Source organism: Anopheles marshallii, chromosome X (assembly GCF_943734725.1).
Source record: "Anopheles marshallii chromosome X, idAnoMarsDA_429_01, whole genome shotgun sequence".
Classification (NCBI taxonomy): domain Eukaryota; kingdom Metazoa; phylum Arthropoda; class Insecta; order Diptera; family Culicidae; genus Anopheles; species Anopheles marshallii.
This window is the reverse complement of record NC_071325.1, coordinates 2,495,950-2,521,654: the sequence shown is the minus strand read 5'-3', so window position 1 is coordinate 2,521,654 and position 25,705 is coordinate 2,495,950. Positions and strand designations below refer to the sequence as shown.

The 25,705-nt window shown below is 45.3% G+C and overlaps 4 protein-coding genes across 4 annotated transcripts; 2 read left to right on the top strand and 2 right to left on the bottom strand.

Annotated features, from left to right (window-relative positions):
- The first annotated feature begins 9,173 nt into the window (after positions 1 to 9,173).
- LOC128712808 (uncharacterized) lies at positions 9,174 to 11,843 on the top strand. The gene is made up of 4 exons (XM_053807714.1): positions 9,174 to 9,182; positions 10,757 to 10,980; positions 11,282 to 11,464; positions 11,540 to 11,843. Exons 1-4 carry the CDS (start codon positions 9,174 to 9,176, stop codon positions 11,841 to 11,843), a joined length of 720 nt encoding a protein of 239 aa, XP_053663689.1.
- Positions 11,844 to 15,862: 4,019 nt separating this feature from the next.
- LOC128709064 (BTB/POZ domain-containing protein KCTD5) lies at positions 15,863 to 16,600 on the bottom strand. Its single transcript, XM_053804053.1, has 2 exons — positions 16,382 to 16,600; positions 15,863 to 16,312 (listed from the first exon to the last, which is right to left on the bottom strand). The coding sequence occupies exons 1-2, from the start codon at positions 16,598 to 16,600 to the stop codon at positions 15,863 to 15,865; spliced, it is 669 nt and encodes a 222-aa protein (XP_053660028.1).
- A 1,311-nt stretch (positions 16,601 to 17,911) lies between these two features.
- On the top strand, positions 17,912 to 19,973 carry LOC128709364 (translation initiation factor eIF-2B subunit epsilon-like). The gene is made up of 2 exons (XM_053804366.1): positions 17,912 to 18,016; positions 18,081 to 19,973. The coding sequence occupies exons 1-2, from the start codon at positions 17,912 to 17,914 to the stop codon at positions 19,971 to 19,973; spliced, it is 1,998 nt and encodes a 665-aa protein (XP_053660341.1).
- Positions 19,974 to 21,893: 1,920 nt separating this feature from the next.
- On the bottom strand, positions 21,894 to 24,917 carry LOC128709589 (exostosin-2). The gene is made up of 2 exons (XM_053804598.1): positions 24,346 to 24,917; positions 21,894 to 23,568 (listed from the first exon to the last, which is right to left on the bottom strand). The coding sequence occupies exons 1-2, from the start codon at positions 24,915 to 24,917 to the stop codon at positions 21,894 to 21,896; spliced, it is 2,247 nt and encodes a 748-aa protein (XP_053660573.1).
- Positions 24,918 to 25,705: the final 788 nt, after the last annotated feature.

The window sequence follows — 25,705 nt, the reverse complement described above, 5'->3', positions numbered from 1 at the left end:
AACTATAAATACTGGTAAAAGCAAAGTGACTCCAGTGGGCGAGGAAAGCGTTATTCCGAACAATTAGTGTTTCGGATAAAAAAGAATAAAGTGAAGAATAAACACACATACACATACATACATATACATACGAAAACGTACACACACACACACACAGACAAAAGGTACAATTTATGTGCTCTAGTATTCAAAGGTATTGTCGCCCGTTGAGGTTAAGGTTGTGCGCTACTATCACACATTGATTGTTTGAAGCCAATTGGGAATGAATGTACGATCGATAAGTTTCGAAATTGTCTATTGTGACGTTAAAAATCGAACACGAATAAGCGAAAGAGAGCGAGAGAGATAAGAAATGATGGAATGGATAAAAGAAGAGAAAAAAAGAGAAGCAAACCTCTCGGAGACGAACCGATTGAAGGAAGAAAAAACAAAACAAAACAAAAAAAACACACACACACACATAATCTATTTATTATATTGTATTGAAATCTAAAACAAAAAAAAATAAACTAGACATATAGTAGTGTAAGAGCTACCACAAGAACACAACAGAGGAACAGTGTAGCAAAACACAAAACCATTGCATTAGTGTAATAAGTGCAAACAATGTGTGCTACCTGTGCGTACGGTGTATTAGCGTTGTAAAGAAAGAGGGGAAGAGAGATAGAGAGAACGCAGGGTGAATCGAGCAGTTAAATCGAATCGCAAGATGGTGGAGAAAGCACATCTCGTCATTTGTTGTGTGCATTTGCCACTGGTTTCGATTCACTTTGTAGTAGCAATTGTGTTGTTGCGTTGCCTTTTCCCTCACTCTCACGCACTTACCGCGAGGTGACAGTACGAATATCACCCTTCAAAATGGAACATTTGCCGGTAACGCACTGTCTAAGCCGGTAGAATGGGATAGTCGTTTTGGTAGCAAGCATTTGTTCAGCGTGCCCTGGTGTTGGAACGTCACTCACACCGTAACTACGATATTAACGCCTGTATGGATTCCACTGCAAGGCAACAGGTGTGTCTCATTTTTTGTTGCGGCCTCCGGCACCAGTGTCGTTTCTGCGGAACAGGTGTTTGAAGGTGTGTATATTCGCTATACAGTATATTCGCTATACAAGATTGTCAAAAAAAAGGAGAAATAGTGTGGGTGGGTGAGGGTGAGAGCAAATGGTGCGGAAACGAATCGAGAAGAAACGTACAGATTGCAGCTGGTGGGTGGACGAACGGTGCGCAAGAATGTGCACCGCCGGGTAAAAACTACAAACAACTGGAAATCGAAGTAAAAGAACAAAGCTACAGCAAAAAACAACAACAACAACAAAAAAGATGTTAACTATATGAATGATCCCGCTATTAAAAAAAAACAAGAAAAAGGAAGCTATTTCAATAAAGAAGAAAGCAAAAACTCTGAATTATGTTTGTGTACCTTGTCTGAAGCACTGCTGGAGTAATCCGGTATCAAATCCGATGCCAACTTGAGCGATAATTGTGGCATCGACTCCGGTTTTGACTCCGTTATACTCCGGAGTTAACATTGGTGTCGACTCCGGCATTTGAAGTTCGAAATGTACCCCGGCATATTCCGGAGTAATCCAGTGTTAACGCCACATGTTTTTCGTAGTTGAATCACATTTTTCGTTTCGAGATTCGTGAATCCACTCCGGATTTTCAATCACTAGTGTCAATCGACAGAGCCGATACCAAATCCCATGTACCCTTTACATCCATGAGGGTCGTTTTAGTCTTCTCCGTAGAATATAAAGGTTGTAGATGTTAAAAATCTTGTCTCCAAACCTCAGGAGGAATGTTAACGCCTCACCAGATAAATAAAACGCCTATCTGTCACTGAACTCCATAAAAGGAATTGCTCCTCTGCCATCTCTATAAATCGTACCTGAGAAGTAGAAGCTTCCTGTAATATTTTTCGATGTCATGTAACTTAAACTCAAGATACCGAATGTAGACGTATGTGTAGGGACATCCAACTTATAAAAGCACTGTTGTGATATGGAGCTTTAAAAAAAACCAGACCTGACTGGAAGATCAAAGTGGTTCAGTACATTAACGCAACTCCGTTGATTTACTACCAAAGGAATTGCCATTTGTGTTTGTTCTTCACGTGGTTTTGGTTTGACATTTAAGGTACGATTACCCTAATGTGTGTAGCTAATTGCTTGATTTATGGTAATGGTGGCGGAACGGTTTGGGCGAAAAACGATAAGAGGAATTTGAGCTCCAAGCCACATGAAATATTGCTGCTGTAAGTTATGACCCTAAGTCTGTAGGCTTCTGGTTGAGCTTATCTGTAACAAGAGTGTAAGAAGGGCGTAGCGACTGATAGAAAATGTCACTCCTGAACGATTTCTGATTTATTAGGAGCGACTTAGAGCAGTGAGAATAAAGAGGTGGAAAGCGTATCTGATTCACAGAGATTCGACAGGTGACAGACCTTCCCAAACAACCTAATATACCATGCTGATAATATGCTTCTTACCTTCAAATTTTCCAAAATCGATATTTCAACTTTCCAAAAACAAACCTACGATTAAAAAAAACACCCTCTCTTCAAACCAAACATCATACCTTTGCATCATATGTCATAGTGTCACGCTTTGCCATAATCACTAAATGCACCCGGCATGGTTCTGTCCGGCATCTTCACACACAAAAACGCCATGAAACGAATCTTCCCGGCACGGCGGATGCGGGGGAATGAAAATGAACCACCCCCAGCGCGTGTACGGTTTGTGATGGAATGCTTCAAATGCCAAGGCAAAACGGTTGATCACCGCACACCCTCGCACTGCTCTGCTTCCCGTCGAAATCAATCCGTTCGATCGATCGGTCTGCAGTCGTTCGACGTGTGATTGACGTGCTGGCGACGACCACCAGACACATCCCGCGGTTTTATTTTGATTTTTAAATTTTCATCCGCTGTGTCCACTCAACGTCACTACGGCATGTGTTTGTGGCCCGCCGGACAATGCCCGAATACTTTCAATTGTGATGCAAATTGAGCGCTACTACTTTTGGTAGTTGGTTGAGCATGTTTCAAACTGCTGTTTACCAGTTGCTAATGTGTGTAGGGGTGTAGGATGTCCAAGAGCAGTCAAAATAACAGCACAATCTGTTCAACTCTTGCCACCACAAAAGGACCATCCAAACACGCTGATGTACATGTTTGAGCGCATCATCCTTCGCGAAATGCGGGCGCGTGACATTTAGCCAGCTAAACTGCTAATCACATCCTCAGACACCTCGGTCATGCCGTTTTAATGGATCGGGTTCGCATTTGATGGTGATTGTAAATTGAGGATTTTACAGCTTTTTTTTTACCAACCGGTTGCGTTTGATTGGATCCGGGATCACCATGGGTGCATGGTGTGTGAGGTTCGTTCAAAGTCTCTATTAGTTCCTGAGTTGATACGACGTCGAAAGCAGTCCTAAAAATATGCATCTTCTAACGTAAGCCTTTCATCTTAACGACGATAAAACTGTAGGAATAAAAGAGGACGCGAAAGATACTCAAGATCTCCAACATATCTGAAGTATTAGGAGGAAAGATATGAAGTAGGAATACTTCCACGGATGATTCCAAGATGCCTTTGAGAAAAAATTGAAGAAACTGACGATCTCTTTCATAAAAGATGTTTGAATTTGTGAAGTTGCGCAAGTCCTGACATATTCTCAAGGTCTTCTTAAAGTAGTTCTAGGAAAGAAGAATACTACCCTTTGATAAAGTACCATATCATCGGAAATGTTTCCAAACTAATGTGAATTGTGCTTTAGATGTCGATTCCATTAGAATCCAATCCAATAGCTTTTAGGACCTTATAGTCACTATCTAGAATCGAGTCATCTATCTGAGCAGTCAACGAAATCTTGGAATAGATATTCCGGACGTACTACTAGACAGTCGGAGCAGTACTCACACAAGATCTTCCGATAGTTTTGTCCACAAAAACACCATAGTGTGTTATTTCTAGTATTCGATCGATTGTGAGACATAACTACGGCATCGCAACTTGACGGGAGCTATCAATCCGGTCATGGCGGAAGATACCGATACTCCGACGGTGAATCAGTGCGCACACTGCCCACACGCGCGCAGTCTGCGCTTGGAATAGATATTAACTGATATTAACAACAGCAAAAAAGCCAAAAATCGGTCCCCCCCCCCCCCCCCTCCCTGTTTCGGACGCACCTCAAAACGTCAAGGGCAGACTAAAACCGGCTAATAATCGCGTTTTCTCTTTCTCTTTTCCTTTGCTTGGCCGGCGCGGCTTTACAGGCACACCGGCTCACACCCGGTCGGTGCCCGTTTTCTTCCGTCTCTAATCTAATTTTTAATTCAAAAACTGACTGAAGAGCATCGCAAGTCGTCAATCTTCTTGCCCCCCGTGACAGGTAATAACCGTAACGAAATATTGCCAGTCCACCGTTTTGGGGAGGGAACCCTACGCAACTGGGATGGCGCTTTTTTATGATGGTCGCTTTAGAGTTTAGTGGGTTTGCAGTGGGAGGGACGTGAGTGACGGTGAAGACGAAGATGCGTCGCGTTGCCAAGTGCCGAATGACTTATGGGCATGAGGAAATCAAACGAGCTTCTTAGCATAGCCGATCTAGTCTGCGGGGCGTCGACGATGGCTGAACTAAAGGACGGATATCGCCAGTCGATATTTGGTTGTAATTGTTTGCAGGAACTACAGAGCAAAGTTCAGAAGTGCACGCCGGAAGGAGATGATTTACTTCAGTGCGATCTTCTTGATACTCTGAGGGAGAAAGACAGCGAGGCGACGAAAGAAGGGAGAGGTTAATCAGCTCTCAATACCTGGGTGTCTCCAATCTGATATTGAAAACGGCATTAACCCTTGACTGTTTGTTGGATATAGCACGATAAAGTCCTCCAGTAAACAAGAAGTATGTCGTAGACGTTGTAAAACAAGTTGGCTTCAAAAGACTACTCTAAAGATCACCTGTCATGTGCACATGTATATAATGGTCTTTAATCTACGAATTCGTTAAACAATACTTTCTCCAAGGGTTAACCAGATTATACGATACGGTTGGCCACATATCGCGCCAACTCATCGCTCAACTCCATTGTTTAGGCGTTTCCGACAGTGTTTTGTCAAGCCGCCTCTCAAAGAAAACCCGAACTGTCGACGAAACCACCTGGCCTGGTTGGCACTGACCTGGACGACCGTGAGAAGATGCGCACCAGGGAACTGGCCGACCGCGAACTGCTAATCCTAGGCGCTTGTGCAACAATCCGAACCAACACCGGATCATGGCCGGAACGAATGCGCGGGATGACATTCAGCTGTGGCGATGCGAGCCGGCCAACCTTAGGAGCCCTTATCAGGTTCCTGTTTCGGGGCCTATTACGTTCGATGCGTGTTTGACATTGATCACGCCGTGTCGATCACACGTGTTTTCGATGATCTGGTGCGGTGGGAACGATGGCACCGATGATCAGGTCAGGTGGGTCGGTGATGGGGTGCATTAGAAAGGAAGCATGATTGGCATGATTTGGTGATTTGGAGGTGCAGCATATATGTTGACATGCTGAAAGATGTGCACTTGAATATATTGAAGCCTTGTAATGTTACGCGGGTGAAGGACAGAACATCATCAGTTTGACGCATTGTGTACGTAAGGTGGTAGGTGGTTTGAGAATTGGATTTCGAGCAGCCTGTCGGTGGATCTCTGTAAAATCTCTGTTTGACAGATTCTATAATACAGTCTCCACAATTCTGGAGACTCGAGCTATATCCCTCGCGGAGTTGTCTGGAGACGCGCGCTGAAGAAGCGGCACTACATCCCGGATCCAACGTGTGCTCAAGATCACAAAAAAACACATGCCATACGTCAGCGACTTAGACTTTGACCAGTTCGCGTACACCACTTCCAAAGCCCTCTAGAATAGTGCAATCAAACGAGGTGCCTCTAGAGATTAAGGTTCTAGACGGGTCTGTAGGTACCATTTCAACAGCATACCTCCACAGCATCCGAAAGCGAAGAAGTAACTCATTCGCACGCAGATCAAGATTAATGAATATTTAAGCATATTAAATTTGTATGCCATACACTTCACCTGCCGATAGTTGTTATCGCCTGGTCGTCGGTTCTTTGTGTTTTGTGCGCCGGTTGTTTCTCTCTCACTTTTGTTTACCTTTGGCTTTGTTTGGCTGCCGGTATGCTAATCTGCTTTTATTGGATTGGTGCTCATTTAGAAATTTGATCCTTCGGGGCGGTAGATCTGCTCGATCACTTAGCCCCATACAACAAGACGCGCCCGGTACCGGGGCCGGAGTGCAAAATCACCGTTTGTGCGGATGAGAAAACCCGTCGCCTCATTAAGCGGCCGGTGATGCCGCTGAAGTTTGGGTCGATGGTTCGTGTTTGGCTAATTTTGTCTTATAGTGCATATGGATGTTGATTCCGAATGACCATCAAACGCCATTAGTCTATGGGTTGAATAGCGTGTTGGGTGTTTTAATATGTCCCACCCGTTAGCCGGGCATTTCGGTGCGATTGAGCAGATGGAGTCGTCATCCCCGATCCGAGCAGTACGCAATGGTCCGAGAAGTGTACGATAAGTTCCGGAACGGACGAGTTGCCGCCCTGCATGGTCGCCATTAATTAAAGTGTCGTATGTAGAACTGCTTCAAGCGTGTCGCAAAACATCCATATTGGTTGGTGATTCTGCCGCAATTCCACTCCTCTTCACAAGAAAGAAGGAATCAAGAGACCCAGCAGGAATATATGAAGATCTCACCCGAAAGTTATGCAACGCCTCCAGGGTTTTGGTGGTTGCAATAAATTTGTTCCAAACTAAGCGCTGTTGCTAATTAAGGAGCAGAACCGGGGATTTTTATGTCCAAGGTAAGTTACAATGGATGTGTCTGTGTGTGTGCATAAGATAAAACCTTCCATGATATGCATACAAATCTGATGCTATCCGCATCACGCCTCGGGAATCCCATAGAATTGCTCTGACAGAGGGGATCGAAAAGAGTTTTAGCAGCACAGCAAGAAACCCCATTCCCATGGCTGGAATTGTACAGCAGATGGAAGATATCGTACTCTCCAACGCAGTGGAGAAAATGCGTTACGATAAGCGCGAAAGAGAAAGCATGAAAGTCAAAGAACCTTTTCCCCGTAGGTAGAAACAGTGAGTCAACGGCAGGAGGTAAAGCAGCCCGATAGAACCAAGCGGTGTGCTGCGTTTGTCAGGTGTTCTGGTTCGGGTATCGGGCAAGATCGGCCGAACCGGTTTCGAGCACTGTGCGCGTGTGTGGGTGTATCGCTTATTTTGTACCGCATTTACAAACTGCCCAAATTACTTGCCATCTATTCAGTTGCGTTCACTCTTGCCTTTCTTCCCAACCAGTGATTCCAGCGCTGGGGAAAAGAGCACGAGAGTCCCTCGGTAGAACGCGCAGTGCGAAATGAGGTGGCATTTGAATTGTGAACTTTAAGTAATTGTGCAAACACACTTGCGGAACAGTAAATAGGCAAACTAGCAAAGCTCGAAATATGACGTGTAAGCGTCATCCGTGGGAGCGGACCTCATAGCATCAATGACCGCTTCGGAGAAGCAGATCGAACAGGTGTTTTATCGAGCGACATAATCAGAGCTCAAGATGAAACACAATGCGTAGGAGATTGTTGTGTGTGGGCGGCACGGTTAGTACCTCAACAGCAAGAGGTCTTGTAGGTAGCGCATACATATGTCAATCGCTAGCGTGACATACTCGCTTATCAACAGTGCGTGGTAGAACCGCTCCAAAAAACCTACCAAATTAGAGGGTTCTCATTGGTTCTCCTCCTCTGACGTAAAGCGATCTTGAGGTTTGAAGTTCGCGTGCTGACCAAACACCTCTGGATCGTTACTACCATTGCATAAGGCTCTCTATTGGAGGTGCGTGAGCACCTTCTAGGAAGGATTCCTTCCTGAGAGCTCTCTGTTTATCAGGTTAATCAACCAAAAAGACACTAATCACAGCTGTCAAACTATCCAAGATGTTTTAGCAGTTAGCTTTACAGGTCAAAGCCAGGGTCTGGACCAATGTTTTCATCTTTCGGAATATTTGGCAGATGAAAACAACGGATTAGCTATGAGTTCTGCATATAGAAAGAGTATAGAATTGATAATTAGTACAAAAAAGAGCTAGAAGGATCATGTTACTTCCTTCATTTATATAAAAAATAGTAAAAACACGATGCGATTCCAGTCGTAGAGACATTTAAATAGCAAACAAATCATAGACAAGCGCAATATTGAAAGATAAAATTTTATTGCTAATTATAATAGCGCTCTGCCAGTCTATCTCCACAGAAAATCAACAACAAAAAAAACATAAACCGTCATGACATTTGACATCTACAAAAACTATCACCGGCGGAACCTTCTGCTCTCTGCCCGGTTCTGAAGACGTACGCGGTTGATGCGTGCGCCCGATAGCTTTGAGAAGCGTTTGGGCTTGACCGGGCACACAAGGCAGCGCGAAAACGCTTCGATCCGAATATCAAACTCGATCGTACGCCGCATCCTCTTCCCCGACAGGTTTTTCAGGCTAGATCAGCCACCGGTGCTCCAGAACAAGTGTGTACCGGTGCTCGGACCAGCGGCTCGTGCAAGACAATCCGCACGGCGATGAACGATAAAAAGTGCGAGCGAAAGAGTGAGAGAATGAGCAGAGAAAAGCGAAAACGAGTCGCGGCGTGGCAACGGTTGACACTGCGGTGTGCTTTATTTATTTTTTGTGGTGGTTGTACCCTCTTGTTTCGGGTTTTGGGTTTGGTTCGCTATAGTTTTGGGGCACGTCATGTTTTGTTGATTCCGGTATAAAGCGCTTATCCGTCCGTTCGGTCTGGTTTAGTTTGTCACCGAAACTGATCCTTTACACATCGCATACGGCCCTGCCCGGCGTTTTGCGGTGGTGAGCTAGACGGTTGCGGATCCTTCCATATCCTGCTCACATCAGTCGAGTGTCGGGTGTTGTTGCTGTGTGTGTGCGCTCGCTTATGTGTGTGTGCTAGTGTGAAGTGGTGCATGTGCCTGTGTATATAAGGTGGACAAAATTCCCACCCCCACTCCGCACGCCTTCAGCGTGGTAAGGACACTATCGGCGAGCAGTTAGAAGACGTACTTGAGTACTTGAGCAACAATGAAATATGTAAGTGAGAGTGGTCCTTGCAGGTCATCCTGGACAGGACGCAATGGTTAAAAGCTACTGGAGCTTAAGTTCTAGCAACATCAGAACATTCTAAGACATCCTCCAACAGATTCAAACTCAACAGTCAATCAAACAACTTCCGTCCAGTACATCAAATCTTTTAGAATTCGGAGGGATAAGTGTGAAGAGGTTAAGCCTGATCTTATGTGTTGGTCTGGGTTTTGTTGTTGCTTTTCTTAAAAGAGGTCCACCTCCGTTTACTGCTTCAAAACATCCAGAGCAATATTCCAGATGTGGAGAGTTACTCCACTTGGAGTGGAGAGTTACTATCCTTCAAAGTACAACTGCACACAACACTTTGCGAGCAAATCTTCAGTTGTGGATGGATACATCTCCATCAATGTACTGCTCCGAATTTCAAACCACACAATTTAATTCAAGCTACCCTGAACCACGTGCTTCGGGTCTGTGAACTCCAAAGAACACACGAAAAGTAAAAAAAAAAATCCCACAGTCCCACACACGTAAGTGGTTCTTGAAATGGTCTACCGCAAGGCAGGTGTGGAACATCACGTAGAGAATTAATGTGGGCAAACATTTTCCAGAATTTTGATGTGTTTTTTTTCCCTCTCTAGAATTTCATTCTTTTGATTCAGACTGGTTTGGCTTGGTGTGAAGCAAACAGTGGTCCAGAGCATTTTGGAGAGTCTTCAGAGTGTCCGGCCGTACCCGGACTGCTCTCTCTCATTCCCAAAGTCCCAATCCGACTAATTTGTCCTTGATGGGTTTATTTCAACGATTAGTAGACGGCTTATCTACTGCCGCCTGGCGAATGGAGCTGTTATTAATTCATTTTCCCATTTGCATCATTGGCTTCCAACCACTGCAGGTGGGACGGTCAGAGTCTCACCTGTCCGGGGCGCAAACAAGCCCCGGCGATGATTGAGCTAATGAAAAATTATAATACCCATAAAATCGCTTTCGATCGCTTTTTATGGGAAGGGGGGAGATATTGTTTTCTTCCTAATTAAAAGACGATCCATCTGCGTTTTGAGGGCGATTAGCATAATGAGGAAGTAATCGCAATCACTGCTCGCCGCGACGCCATTTAGACGGCACCACACGGCGGTGACAGATTGAGATGTGATTTGTTTTTTTTTGTTTTCCCTCAGCTTGGGGTCGCTTTTAGAGGATGGGAGCTTAATCTGCCTGCAAATCGGCTATCATTGGATGATATTATTAATTTATGTTTGATCCATCTCACGGGTGTTCGGTTCCTACTTTTTATTGGTGTACTACGCTTTGAAGCAGGTGTCACCCAAATGTGATTTATCTCACGAGGAGTGGTTGTCTGTTGTCGGCTTTGTTTTGCTGTAGACATAATAGGACGGTTAATGAAGCTGTTCCGGTAGCCTGAGAACATCTTGTATTGGATGTTTTCGTTACCGCATGCTGGGTTGATTGATAACATTGAGAATTGGAGAATTGACAGCTGGAGATTGTGCGCCACAGGTGCTAGTGTCTATGTGTCATTGCTAATTAGCTACACTACTCTTCTCTTTCGCCCGACGCAGCTTCTAGGAGGGATCGGTATGCTGTGCATTGCACTGGCAACGCTCCATGCGGCGCGCATCAAGATACCGGCCAAGAGCCGCAACGATGATCTCTTCTCCGAGGATGAGTTTACGTTTCCGGTGGAGGATAAGAAGGATCCAACCAACTTCACCGGTAACGTTATGAAGGCATCGATCGTGATGGCGGAGGTGCGCAATCAGGGCAAGGGAAAGTTTAAGTATGCGTAAGTATCGTTTAATTGCACGCCGTTGTATACTTCCATTTAGTTCTCTAGTGTAAATCGTATTTGAAGCCGGGACTCACTTGGTGAAGATGACATTTCATGTAAATTTGAAGAATTCGAGGCGAGAAGACACTGTGGATTGAGTGTCTTCAATGGTAATTTCTAACCCTAAAGTTAACCTTACATTTGGAGAGTTTTTTTGGTCTAATAGAAGACGGAATCACTACAGACGTAACTTCTTAAAGTTGAGACATTGCTGTTTGTTCAATTTTTTTTCTCTCTCATTTCTACTTATTTACAGCGTAGAGACGGAGAACGGTATCGAGATTGAGCAGATAGGAAAGCTAAAAAATGACTCGAAAACGTTCGTTGTGATGGGTTCGTACACATACACCGGTGCTAATGGCAAACGATACCGAGTGCGGTACACTGCCGACGAATTTGGTTACCATCCCATCACCGAGCTGGATCTGGAAATTCCTGAGTAAGTACTCCTCTGCTACGTTGCATGTTTGAGGTACTGACCAATCACTCACATTCTTTTAATTTTGTTTTACAGCCTGACCCAAGTACAGCCAACGCAGCGAACGATTAGCCCGTTCAAGTTCACCACCCGCTCAACAACGCCTCGCACAACAACGACCACCACCACTACCACCACCACCGAAAAACCAACGGACGATGGCTATCATTACGATCGTCCCGATAATGCGTATCTTCCGCCGAACAACGAGTATTTGCCACCGCCCGAGCCGGAAATTGACTATCTTCCGCCGAAGGAGGATGGTCCGCGAAGGTACGAGGAACCGGTCGACCAGTTCCTGCCACCAAAGTACGACCTACGTCTTGGTGATTCTAAGTAAACGATCCTGCCGTCCGCAGCACCGGACACTAGGTACAAAGTACGACAGAGTGAAAGAGGTTAAGAGCTGTACAATAAGAGGTATATGATTAAAAATGATGTAAGAGTTATAACAAAACAAAAAGAAAACAAATGACAAATGTTAGCAATATAATACAAGGAGAATGCGGATTTCTGGAGAATCTGGACGCTGGAAGGAGATTTCTGGAACTGGATATTCTAGCTTGTACGTTTTGGTCTCCATGCAATGGAGTTTGATGACGCGTTGTTTAACGGTTGGTAGTACTATGAGCAATCAATGTAACATGGAGCACATCCAATAAATCCCACAGTACAAATTCTGCTACAAAATATGTTTCTTTTCATTTATCGAGGCTGTTGGCATCAAGACAAACAAAACTCAACGGAGTAACCAAGGTAGTAACTAAGCCGCTAACAGTTCTTGGTGATGTGATAACGAATCTCAGTTGCCAAATAAGCAGCAAAAATTGAGTTCAAGGGTTACTATGAGAGTTACTAGTTCTATATCACCAGATGTAGAGTGTGTAGTTGGCTGTCTCAACTGGATCATGAACTTTGATTAAGGGGCGGAGCTTATAAGAGCATATCATCTATCGGCCACCAGAATAACTATTTACAAAGTAATTTAAAAAAACTTACCTTAAACATTACCATGGCGTATCGACGTCCAAAGAGCAAGAGCTTTGCAAAAATCTTCCCAACAGTTCGGACCGAAACAATCGTACCCGTAATGGAAACAACGCCAACCCGCTTGTTCTGGGAAACATTTAATACAACATTTTTTTAATCACAGTTTTGTTGTTGTTGTCTGCTTTCCCTTCAAAATGGGTGCTCAATGCGTATGCGCTCGGGGAAACTTGGAGCTCAGTAACTGTGTATTTCTCTCAACGCGCGGGCTGAAGTTTTTCCAACATGTGTTGTGCCGTGTTTTTTTTTTTGTTGCTGTTGTTCGATTTACGTTAAGTTTTGTTTGTTTGCTTGTTCTCTCTAATGTTTCTAGCGTTTTTACTGCCATTTTTGGGTGATCTATTCCTAATTCTTTTTGCAAATCAAGTACAAACACCATTGTTACAATTATCTCGTTCTTTTTTTCTCCTTTTGTTTTCTCTTTCTCTATATATAAGGTGTATATATATTTTATTAAGTGTTCTTTATATTCCGCTTTCTTGTTTTAGTTGCATCTTTCTTTTATATCTATCTCTTTTCCGCTTTTGCTTTGTTAATCACACACGCCGATACGCACATCGTTTATCAGATTCGTTCATTTCGAGTTTTCTCACAAATAAAGAAAAAAAAACTGATCCGCGCTTCCCACCAAGTTGCGGCAATCATTTGACTGCTGCCTCATTCGAATCATTCTAATTAACGACAGTATATTAATTAACTACTGCTTATGTTCCTACCATTTCTGCGCGCAGCTGTTCACACCATCTCCAAAGGCATTCTGTTACCTCGATTTGCCAACAAATGTCTAGCACTTTCCTTAAGGTAGCGCTACTGGTAGCAACTATTATAAGTAGGGCGGCGAATGGGGTGCCTAAAAGGGTGTTGTCGATCCGCATGTGTCAAACATCAATATTCGATTGCTTCTTAAAGTGTTATTCTGCAAGGAAGTTGTTCCAGCAGCCATTACTCTGGGGATGTCTTTTGAGTATGATGTTTCTTTTTAATTAAATCGATGAATCCTTGTGTTGGTTGACAGCTAGAACTAATCTTGCAGTCTTTCTACAGTTGCAGTACTCGGGCAGGTGCACGTACCTGTTGTTCTGGAGGTAACAGCAAAGGAGACCTTCTCTCATAGAGTGCTTTCTAATGCACGCAGCACCAAACTTTTATACCAATACCGTCAAGAGCAAATGGGTGTTAAATCCTCACCATTGTTAGTGGTATCTCAAATAAACAAAACAAATGGAGTTGAATGGGTTTTTTTTTTCTAGAAAATATGTTTGAAACAGACTGATCTGTCAACTGCTGTCTACTTAATCGAGTGTAACAGACCATTACACACGTACACGTAAGGTGGTGACTAACGCATACAAAACAAAACAAAGCTCACCACACCACCTGTTTAGCACTAGTATCGAGGGTGCAATCCTTACTGTCGGTCATACGAACGTAGTTCCCACATTATAGTCATGTGCGACTGAGTACTCTACATAGGCTTCTCTACTTACTGGGCGTTGCTTACTTTTACAAAACCCGCGGCACAAAAAAAATGTATGTGAAAAGCCATAACCTTAAGAATTAACAATTGTCCTTCGTTCCGGCGTTTAAGAAAGAATCATCTTGCTCGGGTCGATTGCTTATAAGGTACGTTATAAAAACCTGTCCAGAATAATATAGCGATTGCATGGCAGGCTATCCACACTATAGAACTTAAACGAACTCAAACTCAAGTATATATATGTATATATTATTAAATTATTAAATAGTGCAACGTGTCTGCCATTACACATGGCAGATCATTATAGGATGCATGATAACGAAAAAGCACTAGCTTACAAACAAAAAACGGTTAACTCACATATTGTACATGTGTTGTAAACATGAGGACGAAGCCGTACGCACCCGTTAACGCACCATTAGCGGTCTTTATTTCCCCACCTTGTTCAAGCAGTAAAGGAAGCCGGCCGTATTGTTTCTGTTGTGTCTTTCTAGTAAACAGTCTCGCAGACGTAACAAATATCGAATTGTTTAATGCTTGTGTGGTGGGTACAGGTGTGAGGAGTCTGTGTTGCACCAAACCCGACCAGTTGTACCGGTCGCGATGCGATCCCTTGTGTTTTTACTATGACTATTGGTTAAACAGTATCATCCAGGAGGAGTTTAGAGGTGTACATGTACTGGGCGTATGCTCCGGACTGAACATTGCCGCTATACGCTCATCACTTCAACCTTAACGAACACCACACTCTATGTCTTTTTTGTTGCATTTTAGCTTGCTAAGCGTTGCTCTGTTCTAGTGCCGAACGGGAAACCTCTACTTGATGGTGGAGTAGGCATCCCTGTGCTTTTTCCCCACATTCACTCCCCCACTACGCATCTCATTCGTGATGCGAATTCTTAGAATTCTTCATCCCACCGGGGTCGGTGCCAGGGTAGGATATAAAATATAACAAATGTCCTTCATGCTACGGCTACCGATACGGGTGAGCAGTGTCCGCGGTAGTTGCGGTTGATTGAAGCACTCCACACGATCGGAAAATACGACGGTTACACACTACGCTAAAACTTAAAGCTAAAAACCGATTTGTTTCCGATCCGCACACATACATACGCGCGTGTCCATAAATCGTGGCACACGTTTGTTGTCTGCGTTCGGTGCTGCAGCAGCACCTTAACTTGGTTGCCCGCTGGGTGTTACGGATCCAAGGAAGGATCTTGATGGGATCGATCTAAGAGGGAGCGTATGTGTATATATATATGTGTGTGTGTGTAGGCTTAGATAGTTAGATGAAAGGGAATTAGGAAATTCTCCAATTCACAATGCTCTAATGGGGTTGTGCGTTTCCTTTCGCTGTGTATCACACATATATGTCTCGCTAAAGTCTTATCGCCACTTCGAGCGATGCTCTGGAGCATGCAGATATTCGCGTTACGCGTTATGCGTTCCAAAATGCAGTTCTATACCAACATTCGTCGGCCGTAATCACGAGTGACTAATAAAGAATACTTAAAGCCAACTTCAAACCCATATCTTATACAAATACAGCGTATGAAACATTAAATTTTACCACCGCAAAATGGTTTCGCTATCTCATAAACTATCATTTGCCGAGCTTCAAACTGACATTAAACATTCAATAGTACTCTTCATGTGTTAACCATTGCCCCTCCAAATGTGTGTTAGCCTAACGTAACACTGCTGCTATCTCTCTTTCGCGCTCTCCCATGATTCGTGAGGAGGGTGATTAATAATTTCTATCTATAAACGGTTCCGCGTACGGCGTGTCCCTGTGCACACGGCAGTATCATTCCCTCGCCCTCTATTCTGCTTCCTTACATACGCGAACCCTTCTGCTGCAGCACCTTGGCCCGATCGTTTGATTCTACCTCGCGACCGATCAGCGTGTTGGCGCACTCCTTCGATACCACGCAGAGAAATTCGGCGTTCTCCTCCGTGCCGTAGTTGTACTGTGTGCCGATGTTGATTAGCTGCTCGAACCGCCACCCATCCGACATGGTCGACACCATTTGCGTCAGCTCGTTCTCCTGACACTGTAGCACCCGGTAGACGCGCTTCTTGTCCGCTGCCGGTCGCTGTTCCCGTCGCGCAATGTTATCCTTCAGCAGGCCGATTAGATGCGTCACGTTATAGAATTCAGCCTCCTCCAGGACGCCCTCCTCCGAAAGGCCATCGTCCAGTACGAGCTTACCGTGGCGCAGGTAGTTCAGCACCGGTGCAAAGTACCGTGGATCGCGATCAATCAAATATGCACCCGTTTCGTCCTGCAATAGAAGTAAAGCGTACGTAAGCAAAACTGATCGGAGGGCGAGAGGGCGTTAAGGAACGCTTACCCGGTCGGAAATGAGATCGCTGTCTTCCTGGATGAGTCGTGATAGGAACGAGTTTGGATCGCGGGAGAGTGTCGTTTTGGTGGTTAGAAAACAGGTACCGCCAACGTTCAGCTTGACCCACTGGTCCTTCCCCTGTATCGAGTGGATGGAGGTGCTAGACCCGACCGCGTTTGTGCCACCCACCGGACATCCGTTTGGATTCAGATTGACCGTTGCCATGCCGAGGAGCACAGGTTGATTGATTGCAGTTATGTGTGTGTATGCGTTTATACGCTGCGGAGGGTTTAGGGATGTTGTTGATCGTGTTGTACGACCAGGAGCAGCAACAGCACGCTGAACAATACAAGCGAGGAAATGTTTTAACACCAAAATAAAACGCTACACTCTTGGTGAAACTTTACCTACTAACTTTCAGCAAACGGTTTCAAGGAACAATTCTACCTTCGGTTCTTCCTGTAAGCTAGCACACTCGCTTTCCGTCGCTTGTAAGCCTACCGAACGGAATGGGTGTTTTGTGAATTGCTGTCTTCCCGTGCCTTATTCCGTGTGACACCATCTACGTACTCACACTGCACTGTTTCGCTATTAGCCCCCTACACCACACACGTTCCGGAAACTTAAATCGTTCGACCGTTTTTCATCGATCCGTGAAGTGGAAAATTCAATGCTTCAATGCGTTTTGCACGGCACCATTGAAACCCCGATTTACCAAACCACCTCGCGTTCGTTGCGACGATCGGAAAGAATTTCCCAGCCCAGGGGCAAAACGGTCGGGGACAAGGCAGCCTATACACAAATCGTTTCTTTTTTCCTTCTGTGGTTTTTGTTGAGAGGAATATGTTTTTTGTGAGCCCTATTTGAGCGTTTGATTGATGGTCGCGCACGGAAACAAACAATGTTCAACCACCTTACAAGCTTTCTTCCAGATATACCGAAGCTGGGACAATGCTGCTTGGGAGCAAATGCGGTTTACAGTACAGCGTTGAAGAGTTCAGCTGACTGTAGGATCCAAAAACGGTTCGAAAAATTTGGAGAAACTATTATAATATTTATTTGAATGCATTATATGAGTTATTCTATTACAAAGTATCTTAAAATACAGTAGTTTATGCAAATATCAAAGAAATATACAAGGAGCTTAAAGATGGGTATCGAAAATTTCCGGATTAAAACTTTCAGCACCCATGTGACAGTTTCGTCAAATTGTATTAACAAACTTTTATTTTTTTTATTATTTATGTTGTTTAATTATCTCGGTATAGTTTATTAGCTTTACTTAAGAAATTTCTGCTACAAATGCAATCCCTGAGTTAAAGACTGCAACAACATTAAATATTGGACCAACATTATTTGCCTTGTTAGGACATTGTTAATGTCTTGTTTGCAAATTTGAAGCAACATTCCTCTTTCAGTTGTTTGGGTGGTCACCCACTGACGTTTTCAGCACGAGCAGGTTTTGTGGTGTACCTCCTAAAACCCGGTGCATCTTTAACCACGAAGCAACATTACGGTGTGTTGTGGATTGCCAACATGAGCAAGGCAAAGACGATTGAAAATAAGGAAATTGTGCAAGCGATTGTGATAGCCGACTCGTACAATGGCAATTTTGAACCGTTTACGAGCACAAAACCATTGGTATACATAATTGCATAAGTTTGTTACAGAACTGGGAATCATCGCTTATTACCCTTCTTTTTAGGCATTGCTTCCGATTGCTAACGTGCCACTGGTCGAGTACACGCTCGAAACGCTCAATCGGAATGGTGTCGAGGAGGTGATAGTGTTCTGCAGCAGTCATATCGATCAGGTGAAGCGCTATATACACCAGCGCCAGACAGATCGATGCACCTGGTCGATCAATATGAAGGTTTCGATCATTAGCTCGGAATCCTGTCGCAGTATCGGCGAGGCAATGCGTGATCTGGACGCCCGGAATACGATCCGTGGCAATGTGCTGTTGATCGGGGTGGACAGTTTAACGAACGCGAATCTGGCCGCACTGCTCGACGAGCACAAGCGGGTGTCGAAGCTGGATCGAGGCGCAGTCATGACTGTGGTGTACAAGGAAGGTCTGCGAAGGATGCGCACCGGCAATGAGGTTGTGATAGCGATGGAACCGACGACACGTCGACTGCTGTACCACCAGCGTTTGGCACAGCAAGAACGGGAGCGTACGTTCGAGATGCCGCTGGAATTGTTTCTCACCAATCGGGACGTGGCCGTGTGTCACGGGTTGCTCGATCCACAGATTGCGGTCTGTAGCCATGCTGCGCTGCCACTGTTTGCGGACAACTTTGACTTCCTTACGCGGGACGATTTCGTGCGGGGTGTGCTAATAAATGAGGAAATTCTCAACAGTCGTATCTACGTGGCCAAGCTGCCGAGGGAAGAGTACGCAATGCGTGTCAACAACTGGCAGAGCTTCCATTTGGTTAGCTTGGATGTGATTAACCGGTGGCTGTACCCGCTGGTGCCGGACACTGCGATCAGTGAGTTCCGGCAGCAGTATAAGCACTTTCGGAACAATATCTACCGCCATCGGAACGTGCGTCTCAGCAGGTCTTGTGAGCTGGACGGAGATCTGGTGGTGGGCGAGGATAGTGAAATCTGTGAGGGCACATACCTGCGGCAGTCGGTTGTTGGGCGCGGTTGTCGAATCGGACGCAACTGTCGAATCGTGAACAGTTTCTTGATGGAGGATGTAGTTGTTGGAAATGGTACCGTCCTGAGTCACTGCATACTGGAGCGGGGCGTAACTGTGGGTGAGGAGTGTACCATAAATCCGGGTACGGTACTCGGGGAAGGCGTTGAGATTCCGGACCGATTGGTTGTAAGTGGACTGTTGCTGCAAGCGAGTAAACCACCCGACGATGAGTGGGCAACCCCGGTACAGAAGATAGCCGACCGGGCATACACCATACCGGTGGTGGAAGAGGATGAAAGCGATACGGACGAGGAGGACGAAAAGATGGGCCTGCTGGCACTAAATCAACCGATCGTGATCGCACCGCTCCCGGAGCGATATCCACCCTCCGTGTATGAACCGTCCGACGATGAGTGCGAGAGTGGACCGGCGTCACCGATACCGGAGGATGCTAACATCTTCCTGTCCGAGGTGGTCGAATCGCTCAAACGTGGCCTGGCCGAACGTACCAACGCCGAATATTTGATACTGGAAATCAACTCCTCCCGGTACGCCTACAACATGGCACTGTGTGAGGTAAACTACTACGTGGTAAAGGCGATACTGCAGATCATGCTGCAGCAGGACGGCGTCGCGACCAATACCGTCAGCACGTTGCGCCGTCTGCTCGACTATTTCGGAGTCGTCTTTCGGAACTACATCCGCGATCGGGATGCGATGATGGATTGCCTGAAAGCGTTCGAGGAGATGTGCCCCGCTAGCGAAACTCTGCGCACGAAAATTGCCCAGCTGGTGCACTATCTGTACGAGCAGGATCTGATCGGTGAGGAGGTCATCATCGAGTGGTACGACGGGATGGAAGATGAAGCGGTTAAGACGACATTATCGAAGTTGGTAGAATGGTTGCAGGAATCGAGCGAGGAGGAGGACGAGGATGAGGAGGATTAAATTCTGTTAACAATTATGAAAGTGTGTTGCAGGATCAAAACTCTCTGATCCAGAGCATATGTGTTGAAAAGTGTCCATAGTGCCACGCAGGACTTATTTGTAGCATATGCTTATTATTGTTTAATTATCAATCTTTCTTTATTCAAATTAAGGGTTTATGAAAAACAATTGGTGTAAAGTTATTTTAGCAATCTTTGTTTTGTGTCCTAGAAATATGTTTCGAGCAATACTAATCTAATGACGTTCTGCCGATTATGAAAGGAAATAAAATTTAAAATGTTTACAAGTAAAACAGTTGAATGCGATTCACAATGCATTAATTAGGCAAGAGCAGAATAGTGTGAGAGGAAGACGCTCAGAGGGATGTTTGGCTTCCGTATTGGTGGAAGAACAGTGGAGGTGCCATTATAATGACGAATTCTATGAGCTGAACTCACTATTGTACAGCGAATTAGACTGGTCTGGGCGTTTGTAGCGCCCCTGACAAGTGAATAAGCAAGCAGAAGGTTTTGGATCCTTTTGCGGACGGAACGTTTCTCAAGTCTTTTGTTGCGTAAAGAAAAAAAAATAAATAAACGTAATAGTATCGCTATAAACCATGAAAGTATTATTTGTTAAACCCAACGAAAATAATATTACAAGCAAAATATTGAGAATGATTTCAAATGGTAAGATATACGTGTGTGTATATATATATTAATTTCTTCTAGTAGGACATTCATTGCACTATGCACCATTATACTACGTATTATTCTAACGTGTAGTTTCTAATTGCAAACATTTTCGTATGAGCTAGAGTGTACGTATATTTTTTTAATAATTTGATCGTAAACGGGGCATACGCCATAAAGCTATCGTTATATGATCTGTACTTATGAGCGAGCTAATGTATTGAATCTCGTTATGAATTTGATCCTGATGAACGCTTCTTTATCACTAATCCGCATTTGTTATGTTTACGAAGAGGTGTAGTACCTCAAGACATTACTCCAATTCTGGAGCATTCGGTTATCCGGCTGTACCTTTCGGTTATTTTTGGTGCGATTTAAACGATTTGTTACTAATAGCAACACGTGCAAGCACAACGAGGGAGCTGTTGCAGGTCGCTCTATGCGAAAGGCATTCAAGTGCACGAAGTTATCCAACTTCATGAACGCCTCAGATGCTTCGATTGCGTTCTTGCATCCCGACCGATCTCGCATACGGAATCTCTGCAATCGGTCCCCGGTGCGCACGGTTGTATATATACAGAAGAACTGTACCGATAGACGATACAGCGACTAGCAGGAGTGGCTAAGAAAAATACAACTGTGTCATTGTAGTACACGCACGCAACTGGAGCAAGAGTTTCCCTTTGATATGTAAAACGTTGAAACAAAAACTTCACCAACCAGACGACACGGCCGCTGGTGTTGGGGTGAGGTTTTGGTGAGTGATCCGCCAGGCGTGTGGGGGATATAACTTTGTTGGGTATGCTGTGTGGAGCAAGTCTTTGACTGTGTAACTTAAAGTATTAATCTCATTAAGAATTAATAGAGTGAAACCCTTCACTATGGAATCATTTTTGTACCTTTAAACGGAGCATTCGTATGACTTATTATCAGATGGTGTACTGAACACACCTTCGTCGGATGATGCTTGATGCTTTAAACTTAACCTAAAACCCTAACCCCTTAATCTCCATGCCTTTGCTTACTGCTAATGTATTATTTATGTATCTAAGCTAATAAATATGCATAATAACTTCCAGATTAAAACCGGCCACTAGCCAGCGTTTGGCTATATGGCCACGCATACATGTACAGTCAAACGAAACAAACAGCACGACCTATACACAAACATAAACCCCTACTACTTCAACAACCCTAATACTACTAATCAATATGGCGTTCCAGGTGCATGATGCGACGGGTACACATCCTACAAACTGCCGATGTCGTTGAAGCGCTTGAGCTTCTCCGGGAAGTTATCCTTAAACAGCACCGGATCGGCCCGGAACTCAACCGTCCGCAGCGGCATCGTGCCGTAAATTTCCGCAAACCGATTGATACAGGCGGACCGTTCGGTCATGTGGTTCAGATCCGCGGACAGCATCTCGTTGTTGGTACACTCCGGGCATTTGAACTTTTTGCGCGGTGCCACCTTGATCGGTGGTTTGTTGGTAATGTTACTAACCAGAAAGTTCATCGCAATGTCCTCACAGTTCATGTGCTCGTCGACCCACTCCTTAATGTTGCCCGGCATCGCGTGCGTGTAGAGATAGCTCCAGTATTTATGGTGGAAGGCGGCCCCGGTGAGTACCATCGAGATTTGATTCGTCCATTCGGATTCGTACCGCCATCGGCCAGTTGCATTGTCCCAGACGTGTGTGCGGCTCGGAAAGCCAACGATACGGTCCGGGTATTCACGCCATACCTCGTACCCGAAATCGAGTTCGTCCGCCGTGAGCATAACGATATCGTCATCGATCGTAAGGATTGCCTCGGTTTCAATCTCTTCGTACGGGTAGAACCGGTTCGATAACCGATTCGCAGCGGTTTGTATGATCTTAAATGGTTTGCCAATCTTGGGAAATAGTGACGGATGGGGTGGGGCCTTCCGCTGGTTGTTCCACACCACCAACATCTTCTGCAGCGACGGTACGGTTGCGAGCTTTTGTATGAGTATGTATAAACTCTCGAGCCGATCGTACGTCAGGATGACGGCGGTGAAACCTTGAGCCTTCGGTGCGATCAGTGGCAGGAACAGTGGATTCTGCGTAACCCTCGTCTCCAGTCCAACGTTCCAGTGCAGATAGGTACGGCTCCGATGCGGAAAGATGCGATCGTTCAGCTGCTCCAAAACGGTCAACACGATCCGGTCCAGGGTAGCGAAGTACCGCTGATAAACGGAACGTATCTGCGCTTGCATTTCCGCGATGCGTTCGGGCGAGATCGCTCGCAACACAGGGACGATCGTGTGCAGGTTTGTCTCGTGCAACCGTACCGCCAGCAGTTCCCAATCGAGCAGATCGGCAAATGGCAGTACGTAGTTATCTGCCATCACTACCGGTATGCAACCGGCCGCCATCGCTTCGAGCAATATCGGTTGCCCGAGCCGTACACCGCGTGCCACCAGACAGAACGTACCGGTCCCAAGCACCGCCGGATAATCGTGCTCGTTACCGTGCGGGAAGTTACACCGTATGTCTTCCAAGCTGCCGGCCGGTGGATGGCGCGGTTCGTCCCCGGCTTGCGTAATGTCTAGCATTTCGTCCACCTTCGCCGTTGCGGTTGGACATCGCTGTAGGAGCAACATTTCGTTCGGGTAGTCGTAGGTTAGCTCCTGCAGGATGCGAAACTGCCGTGGGTATAGATTGAGCTGGGCGGTCACCAGCAACACTGTGCGATCGGAGGGTGGTTCCGGCCAGCGGTAATCCTCCAGTGCCGCACTGTACACTGGTACGGACACATCGAAATCCGTACGAAACGTCCAGCTATCGAAACCGGCACCAACAATAATGGCACGATCCGTGTTTACGTCCAACACCGTATTGTAGTCCGGTTTGTTACCAGGGATGAAGTTGAATATTAGATGGTTCTCCCCATTTTCCCAGCTGTCAAGAAATTTCAGAACAATTAAGTTTCCACACGTATCAAGTAATGTCACTACACTACACAAACTGTTAAATGATAGTGAAGTTGTAAACGAGTTTTCATTCCAACTAAATACAGCTACGATATCACAAAGGTTCCGATCGTTTTGTATAGACAGTTACATGTTTTCAAATGTGTAGAAGGTGGGCTCATGGCTAATCACAGTCATTAGCACCACATGTCAAAGTATTATGCTCGATAAATGGACAAAATGTTTAGATCCAATGTGCTTTCTTGACACTTTGAATGCGTAACGAAATACACAAAAAAACGAACATCATAACAAAGTTAGTAGCGATCGTTTGTGCAAGCAGGCTGGTCGTTTGTACGAGATCTTAACGTGTCGTGTGTATAAACAGTGTATTAAATGATTTATCCCGCGCTTCAATCGATTCGTGATCTTCGATCACAAACCGATCACAGCTCTGTCCATTGACCTTAAGCGACTTTACGGTATGGATCGTCCGGACCCGCACAGGTCGTAAAGCTCCATTGCCCTTCCACTCATACGGAGCCTTAAAAACCTCCTGATCTTCCCCTTGATCACCGCTAAGAAGGTTTCCTTGTCGATGCTGACCTTTTGCTTAAGATAGGTAAATTTTTCGTCTACTTCAAAGGTGCGAACACCTTTATATACGTCTGTTACAGTGTAGAGTGGACCTAATGTGCATATAAATAGAACCTCTCAAGAAGTCCTTCAACACACACAGCTGTAAGCCGTCGGAGTTTATACTTACTGCGGTAACGACGCGAGCGCCTTCCCAACCAGGGTCGTATCGATGCGGTTCTGATTGAGCGTATCCAGCGTCGGCAGAAAGAGGCACGCTTCGTTGGGATTTGCCGTATAGTACGGGCTGTTTACGATAGTTTGCACAATGCGGTAGAACTCGCGCGATAGTTGCGCCGCCGGTCGCTTGCTGTCTGCATCGAGGTATTCCTTTAGCGGGTAAACGTAGATCGATATACGCTCCCCATCCGCGTCGTCATCGTCCAGCGTGGTTGTGCGCTGACCGCACCGGTACACATTAAAACAGTCCCAGTATGAGCAGTTTCGGTTGCGGGCTCGTGCTAGTTCCGACTCCTTGTCCAGCACCAACTGTGGTATATCGGCCAAATCGAGGGATAACCGTTCGCCGACCGTTTCGCCACCGCCACGGAGACTAGCAACTAACCAGACGATGACCAACAGCAACACTGTCGCACCACCGGCTACCAAGTACGGGTACCGGACGATCGGTTGTTTCTTTGGTACAGGCAACAGCAACAGCGTCTGGGGCTTGATGAAGCTGTATTTCGATGGGAATGTCATATTTGTACGACGGTTCGTTCACGGATGGAAGCGGACACGTTTTTGGCGGGCTTTTGTCTTTTTACGCATCAGCCCGTCTTCTCATGTTGGTAATGCGTGGACAGAATGCTAATTGTTGCTAATTACTCTCGCATTTGGCTGCCACCGTCATGTATTGGCTAGTTTGTTGGTTCCGTGACGGTGCGACACCCCTGCCGGAGCGCACGGCCGGTCGAATTCAGCTTTCCCCCAGTGCAGCAAAACAACCTCTGGAAGACGCAGTCAGTGCTGCATCACGTGCAATTAGCCATGGTTCTGGGCTGTTCGATAATCGAACATTATCGTTGCATAGTTTTTTCTTACCCTGTTCGTTTGTTGTGCGTACCTGACACCATAATCTTGAACAATTCGTTTGACAGGTGTGCATTTCACCGTGTACATTCAGCATGTCAGACAGCGGAAGCATCCGCGTTTACATTTTTGGACATATAGCATCCTACATAAGCGCCATGCGACCATTTGCTTACACAGTACGCCACAAAACAGTCGCAGAAAACTGAAATAGAGCGCAATTAAACTTTTTTGTTGCAGGTTCATTTGCAATCCGCTGTTTGCTCGTAAGCAGCTATAAATTAATTATTTAATTTATCTAAAATTAATTCTTACGGTGTGACGGTACGAAATATCTGCGGCGCTTGTGCTGTGTGAACAATCAGCGTAACACATCCCGTTCGTTCTATTACGGCTTATCTTGGGCATACTCGGTTCCAACTTTAAGTTGAGTGGTTAAGTGGTGTGTTGTTTAAAAT

Excerpts from the sequence above, each read along its gene's own strand:
- LOC128709589 (XM_053804598.1), bottom strand. The coding sequence starts at position 24,917 with ATGACATTCCCATCGAAATACAGCTTCATCAAGCCCCAGACGCTGTTG. Across the intron at positions 23,569-24,345 it reads GCGCTCGCGTCGTTACCGCA|CTGGGAAAATGGGGAGAACC; the intron begins GTAAGTATAAAC and ends ATTTCTTGACAG.
- LOC128709064 (XM_053804053.1), bottom strand. The coding sequence starts at position 16,600 with ATGGCAACGGTCAATCTGAATCCAAACGGATGTCCGGTGGGTGGCACA. Across the intron at positions 16,313-16,381 it reads GCGATCTCATTTCCGACCGG|GACGAAACGGGTGCATATTT; the intron begins GTAAGCGTTCCT and ends CTTCTATTGCAG.
- LOC128709364 (XM_053804366.1), top strand. The coding sequence starts at position 17,912 with ATGAGCAAGGCAAAGACGATTGAAAATAAGGAAATTGTGCAAGCGATT. Across the intron at positions 18,017-18,080 it reads TTACGAGCACAAAACCATTG|GCATTGCTTCCGATTGCTAA; the intron begins GTATACATAATT and ends CCTTCTTTTTAG.
- LOC128712808 (XM_053807714.1), top strand. Across the intron at positions 10,981-11,281 it reads AAGGGAAAGTTTAAGTATGC|CGTAGAGACGGAGAACGGTA; the intron begins GTAAGTATCGTT and ends ACTTATTTACAG. Across the intron at positions 11,465-11,539 it reads CTGGATCTGGAAATTCCTGA|CCTGACCCAAGTACAGCCAA; the intron begins GTAAGTACTCCT and ends TTTGTTTTACAG.